The 7,227-nt window shown below is 40.6% G+C and overlaps 1 protein-coding gene across 1 annotated transcript in view; it reads right to left on the bottom strand.

The window, feature by feature from the left end:
- Window positions 1-289: 289 nt before the first annotated feature.
- The window catches only part of RAD50 (RAD50 double strand break repair protein), a 114,570-nt gene continuing 107,632 nt past the window's right edge, over window positions 290-7,227 (bottom strand). Inside the window, exons 22-25 of the mRNA XM_059063363.2 lie at window positions 5,261-5,346; window positions 4,578-4,720; window positions 2,109-2,242; window positions 290-637 (exon numbers count right to left, since the gene is read on the bottom strand). Coding sequence (XP_058919346.1) covers window positions 451-637; window positions 2,109-2,242; window positions 4,578-4,720; window positions 5,261-5,346 — 550 coding nt within the window. The 3' untranslated portion in view covers window positions 290-450. The remainder of the gene's footprint in view (window positions 638-2,108; window positions 2,243-4,577; window positions 4,721-5,260; window positions 5,347-7,227) is intronic.

Here is a 7,227-nt window from a genome sequence, read left to right as displayed (position 1 = left end):
ATTAATACTGATAACAGTTTTTTAAACCATATCCAAAGAAATAAATTTACAGGTAACACTTAACACTGACATTTTAAATGCCCAAGTCATAAAGTATCCAGGCAGAGAACTGCTTCTCACTAATGCTCTGAGAAGTGAAAGGCGAGTAAGAAGCTGCAGGTCCCATAGACTCCTTCATCAGTGCTAGGAAGGGAAGCAGGGAAGCTGAGTCCAACTGTGCTGCTGTTGAGCCGCACAGGCCTGTCAGAGGCTGCCTGGAGGGGGATGAAGTTCAGGGAATCAGTCCAAATTCCTTGTGAAACAATTTTAATGATTTTCGAACCTCTCAGACATTAAAAACCCTAGACACAAGGCTCATTTGAAAGAACATATTTTCATATTGACTCAATACCAGAAATAAGCAGTTGGCTGAGGACCCATGTTTCAAAGGCATATAAATCTTGAATGTTTTTAATGAACATTAGATCCTAGGGAACTAATACTGCATTTCACGATCTCTGAGCACTGATCAATGTTCTTCTTAATCCTGTAGAATTTCTCCACATATTCAGAACGCCCTAAGAGCTCCACAAAATCTTCATCATGAGTAATCACCAGAAGCTGGAAGTTACGCTGCTGTGAGCGACTTTTTATTATCCTGAAACAATATATTTATAACATTTTATTACTAAAGAACATACATAACCCTTTCTTTTATTTGAAAAAAAGCACTGAGAACCTTGTCAGACACATAAATGTATGCTATGTGTGATGACCAGGTTTTTCCTGTGCTGTGTATCAGGGAGGTCCTCTGACAGCCCTGCAGGAAGTGGCGGGGGGAAGGGTGGGGGGTGGATCAGGCCTTCAGCCCAGCCAGGTAGATGTCCCGTCTCCTCTCCAGACAGTGGGGATGCATGGTATGACTCTTCACTCAGGTCTAGCTTAGAGACTGGTGAGAATACACGATCTAGTTTATTCTTAACGCAGGTGGAAATGTTTAATTGGGTTTTCCTTAATATCTGTGCTGCTCAACTTTAGGGGTCTGATTATTCCTTTGCCTGGGGTTTTCTTGATCTGATACTAGTTTTCTCTGGAAGAAAATTACATTAAAAAAAAGACAAGACAAGACAGACTACAGGCAAGGGGAATAACACTGTGAGCCCCACTGCCTTCTTAGGAGCTGGGTCTACTTAGAATTCTGCCACCACCAGTCACTGGATGCATCATTGGTATGACACAGAGGCGGCCTGAGTGGGTGTACTGAGAACATTTTTGCTCGTTATCTATGTGCTGAGGTAATTAGTTATGCATCTGAGACTTGAAAGACTTTTTCTTTTACCTAACCACTTACTTATCCCTTGCCTGGAGCTGGATGCACTTAGGTTTCAAAAGCACCAGCCCTTACTTGTTGGGCACACGGGACTACTGAGAGATGGCTGGAGAAAGGTGGCTCTGTGGCTGCTCAAGTCTCCTTCTGGCTCCATCCCTGCTATCACACAGGAAACGTTTTCTCTGCTAGAAGGAGTCTGTCTGGAGCAAGAAGTACCCAAAATAGCTTCTTTACCTCACGGAAAGTGCCTTTCCTCTGCCAGCACAGCGCATAAGCAAAGGCTGCCTATCCCTAGAGCATGCACCCACCACAGGTGAACTACGGTAAAAAGTGTATGCAGTTTTACCCTCTGGATTCTACTTCACCACTAATACACTTTTTGAGTAAGCACTGTCATTCCTCATAGATGCTGACACACGTGAGAAGCTGGGGAAATAGTCTAAAAGCCACTGTCACTACTGTTACCACCTAGAAAGGCTTTAGCAGGGAATGCTAACTCCTGTACAGGACATGTGGGCCCCTCTGGTGGGTTTACAGGAAAACCAAACCAAGCCAGGAGATCCTCACCATGGGTTTCCCTATGAACACTCTTGGGGAGATGCAGGATGTGTCTGGAGTGGCTGTTCACCATGTAGTTCTTTTTTTAAGCATCTGAAGAATTACGACCCAGGTAAAGCCTAAGGTCTGGCAAAACCAGTTTCCTCAAGGAAGACACATCTGCAGAGGATTTTCATCATAGAATTCTCTTAACCTTACTTTAAATACTATCATAACTTGGCCCCAAATTTGAGATACTTACTCAACTAGAGCATGTGCAAGAGATTCAATGTTTTCTCGGTCAAGATTTGTCGTTGGCTCATCCAAAGCAAGGATGCCACAGTTTAAGCAGAATGTTTCAGCCAGGGCTAGGCGAATGATGAGTGAGGCTAATACCTGGAACAAAAGCACCAGAGCTTAGCTGCACTGCACATTTTTCTCATTCACCTTAGAAAAGCAGGCAGACCTGGCATAATGTCTTTAGAAGGGAAAGGTAGGGCAATGTCACAGGATCACTGACCTTAGGTAAATCACTGCTCTTTTGTTTGGGAGAGCCTGGCACTGTGACCAAATGCTCATGCCCTTCCAGAAGGTGAACTATCATTTGCATTATCTCATCCTATCATTTGCAGTGAAATACAATGCTAAAAGCAGTGCTGATCCTGCACAAACACCTCACATCAGCTACAACAAAACTTCAAATTACAGACTTGAATCAGAAATGCAATTACAGACTTGAATCAGAAATGCATTAACATTTATCTGTAACTAGTAATTTTAATAATGCTATAAGATTAACAACCTTAAAACTTCATAACCTGGCTATTTTCCTGATAATGAGATTTGTTAGAAAACTTAGACATAATACATTTTCCAGAGCCTCAGACACCTTTTCCCTCAGAGACATCTTTAAATCTCTATGTTCTGTGAGATCTATGGCTCCCAAAGAGGCACCACTGCTCTAACCCACACTTAAATGTTTATGTGTATGATTCTGAGGGGGAGAGGGAAAGGAAGGGAGGGGAAAAAGTACCAGGAGTACAGAAGTATGGTTTTATTTAAGTTTGACTGTAGGAAATCCAAGCAACCCAAACTATGAGGCACTTTTGTGGTTAATAGAAGCCTAATACTAAACTAGGCCACCGCTGAAGCCATTTGAGGGTACAAGGGACAAAGAATTAAGAGTGAAGAACTAGTTTAGGAAGTATACACTACTTTCTGTCTGAGCTGTAATGCCCCCCTCCACCACCCACCACGATTTGTGAGTGAAGGAGCATCAGTGAGTGAGTTAGTGATTTTAGAGCAGCTTAAAGCTTTGCTCTGATGCTGGCCCTTTGGGGATGGGCACTTCTCTCTGTTGTCACCTGCACCACCACCCACTCAGAGTAGGGTATGACTGGAGCTCCTGGCCCACCTCTACCAAACCATTTGTCTATTCTGTCGCCCAACACCACGGAAGCAATTACTGCTAATTAATTTTTATAATTTGGAGTAGCTATTAGAAATCTGCTTTTGTTCAGAAAGTATTTTTAATCCAAATGGACATGATTCAAACTATTTTCTCATTCATAATTACCACAAAAAATCATCAGTGCAAGTAGGGGATAACTGACTGTAGATCACAAATTTGCCATTTTTGCAGACTATGATTAAGATAATAATCTGCAGATGCCTTATAAATTGGTATCAGTTGTCCGGGTTGATGACACAAATGCATACATGCATAGAGTGTCTTTAAGCAAAAATTGCAAACCTTTTATGAAATTAACTCTGATAATGTGAGCATCCGTTTCTGGAACTATAAAATTTTGTTAAGAAAATCAGGGGTCCAGAGATGTTATCAAGTATAATGTTCTGCTTCTAATCTGAAAGGAGGAAGCTCAAAAACCTTTAACATCTTTTACAAACCAGTGCACAGTGAAAGAACCCAGCCTTGTACCCTAAGGATGCAGGTCCCACTTTCCCAACTCTTTGAAACTTTATTCCTCTGTACTCTATATATCCAACCCAGGCTATCCTCCCAGAGCTTCCTGTAGAGCTAGATGGTCTGGCCCAACACTGAGTCCCTGTGTGTGTGTTGGTGGGGATAGAGGCACCTGTGGGTATCAAAGCCTTTGACCCTGGCAGACCCTTCTTTTAGATGGTCCTCAGGCCCAAAGGCTAGGCTGGGAGTGGTGGTGAGGACTCAGTCCTATGATGAGGCTACTTTCTCAATTAGACTCTCACTTATTGTAATGCCTCATGTGGCTCCATCTAGGATCTGGTTTGCTAATACTGTATGTCACTGATTCTAAAACATAACCTTCCCCCACCCTTTGACTTCTCTGAAATGAGGATGCATCTTACAATTACAATTGAATTTTTTCTTTCTTGGTGGCACATAAAATAGTGGTGTGCCTATAACTGATAACCCAGTAACCTTATTCTCATAAGGAGTCCTGTGGAACAATGAATGGTCTTCAACTTGGTTTACATTTAGGCTATCCTGTGAGACTGTTTCAGGCCCCTCTTCTAAAAGCCTACTTTACATAATGTTACAGGAAATGCTGGTTAGAAATGAGAGAGTGTAATGAGAGTGACAGCCTGATTCACTTTACATGGCAGCAAGGAGTGCTATAAGGAGCTTCCTACCATTCAAGGGCAACTTTGGGTGCTTCCACTGCAGTGACAATGATTCCTCTCTGTCAATTCTCTGTGTACAGGTGGTTCCCTAGGCTCTTGAGATACCTGCCTTTTGTCCAGCACTGCATCGTCCTCGCATATCCAAGGGCGTGTCTCCCCTGAGCATCACCACTCGGTAGTTGTAATTCCGCCTTTTATCAGAAGCTGATACATTTTCATCGGCATCAGATCGAATTTCTATGTATTCAATGTCTGACACAGAAAGAAGACGATTTTAGGGGAACTTACACTCTGCAGCCTTTTGCCACTTGCAAACCTTATCAAAGTAAGTTACAAGCAACGTGTGAGGCTGACATTACCAGAGGAAAACAATGGCTGGTTTGGAAACTTTTTCTCTGGTGATGAAGATTCCTGGCCAGAAGCAACCAGATGCCCCAATCCTCAGTCTCAGAGGTGCCTTTTTCTTAGTTCCCCTATTAAGAGTTTCCTCCTGATGGTTTTCTTCTTATCACATTTTAGCTTATCCCTATCTGCACTTCGACAGAACCTATTACATCATCAACTAAATATAATATGCACCATGGCCAAATCTGTAAGTCCTGTCAGGCTTTGGAATAGAAAACTTTGCATTTTTTTCTTGATAAGAATTCTAAGATAAGAATTCTTAGAAAATCGGAAAGAGATGTTCAGAGAGAGGCCCAGAGGTAATACTGGCATGATGAACAGTCATATGAGGCAAGAGCTGGATATAGGGCTTTAGAAAGAGCATTCATGATACACCATGTTAATTACCTTGTCCACGATAGGTACTTCGCCAAAGGTCACGAATAATTTTGTTGATTTCTTCCATTTTCATACTGTGAAATTTCATTATTGCTCTGGAAAAAGCCATTGATACTTTAAATATAACATAACAATAAATTTAACAGTATATATTTAAAAAATATGCAGTGTATAATAATGTATATAATAAGTAATATCATGAGATAAATTCCCCAATATTCTCAATGATAAAAGTAGAATACAGTAAGAGCTAGAAAAAATAAACAGAACCAAAACCTTGCTATTGGCTAGTATGGCAAACTCTCAGGCATATATAATTCCAGCACTCTGGAGTCCTTATCCTTCTCCATTTTCACTCTCTATGATATGACAAACACTCCCTTAAATGCTCAAATACTGTGAAAACTTTTGAAACAATTTTTAAGGAGACATTTCTTAGGCTTAATGGAAGGACTGTTTCCACTGATACCAACTGGTTATAAAAAGCCCTGCTGAACAGATGACAGTGAGTTAACGAGGGGACAGGAGGTGTACAGGGTCCCTTAGTCTATGGGAAAATAGGTGAATCTCTGGAATTGCTGCCCTTTTTCTCTTCTATTATTATTAAGGTTGACCAAAGTCAACCTCTTAAGCTGCTTTTACTTCTCAGATCTGTGAGCTTTTTACCAACCAAAAGTGTTAGTTCAGAGAGGGTGATAAAGAGGCTTAAGCTGAGCTGAGCCTCAAAACTTTTATTTTCCCTTCCTAGCTGAAGATTCAGAAACCCTAACCCCAAATATGTGCATTAACTTTCTTTGACCATGGCACCCCTCTGCCCCCACAACACTCTTAAAATACCAGTAGTCTCAAAACAGTAAAAAGAAGAAAAGAAATGTCTGTAAAAACAAAAGTAGCCTGTCAAAATCTAACATGTTCTTACTAGAGTCACCTTTCGTCAAAACGCCCTTAGGTTATTTGGAAGTGGGTTTATGAATTAATAAATGTTGCACCCGTCACAAAAAGGCAAACATCACTGCCATTACCATACAAAGGATGTGATGAGGCGGACATACTTCCATTTACAAGTCTCTTATCTGATATATACAAAAAAAGAAACTGAACGTAATGATACTGCCTCTGCAGAATCATTTCATGATCTTCCGGTTTACCAGCAAAAGAGAAAGAAATGACTCAACATAAATACATTTTAAATATCAGATGAAGGATTGTGAAGTAATAAAAACCAGAAAAAAACATATTCTGCTTGTTGATGAGAATGCAACGAGTCTCCATTTTCTATTTTATACATCTATCTCAGTCTCAGATTTTATACTTCTTTCAAAAAGATAGAGACACAGCTTCTAAATATTTGTTTAAAAAAAAACCTCAGAGAATGTTCTTGAGACCAATCATGTAATGCTTAGCTTTATACAGTACAATCTTGATTTTTCAAAAATGTCATCTTTCCATTCAAGTTAAAAATCTTCTATAATCAACATAAATAAGCACTCCCAATGTGGAGAACAAGCTCCAGGTGGGGCACACATGTCCCAGGTGTACACACATAGCCTACACCACAGCTCCCTGGTACAACAGAGGTGGTGCATCCTCGCCCATGGGTAGGTCTGCTAAGAGACAACAATGCAGGAAAAAGCTCTAGTCCTTAGAGGGATCCAGACTCACCAACGATCATGGCAGACAGAGTGGATGCCCACTACTGTTGGCTGGACCATTCACTTATCTTTGTATCTTATCTCTCTGCTAATATGGAGCTTACAACCCCACTGTGCAATGATTACAGTAACTACATTAATCTACTTGAAGGAATAACAATGATAAGTGGCTACTAGTGATGAGCTTTACCTTATGTAAGGTACAATTATGCTAAAAAATCATATTTTATCTCATTTAATCCTTACTACAATACTGAGAGTTAGATTTGGTTATCTCCATTTTACCATTAAGAAAACTGAGATTCTCTAACAATGAATTTTCTA

This window comes from Kogia breviceps, chromosome 4, assembly GCF_026419965.1.
Source record: "Kogia breviceps isolate mKogBre1 chromosome 4, mKogBre1 haplotype 1, whole genome shotgun sequence".
NCBI classification, from domain to species: domain Eukaryota; kingdom Metazoa; phylum Chordata; class Mammalia; order Artiodactyla; family Physeteridae; genus Kogia; species Kogia breviceps.
This window is presented reverse-complemented; position numbering and strand designations above follow the sequence as displayed.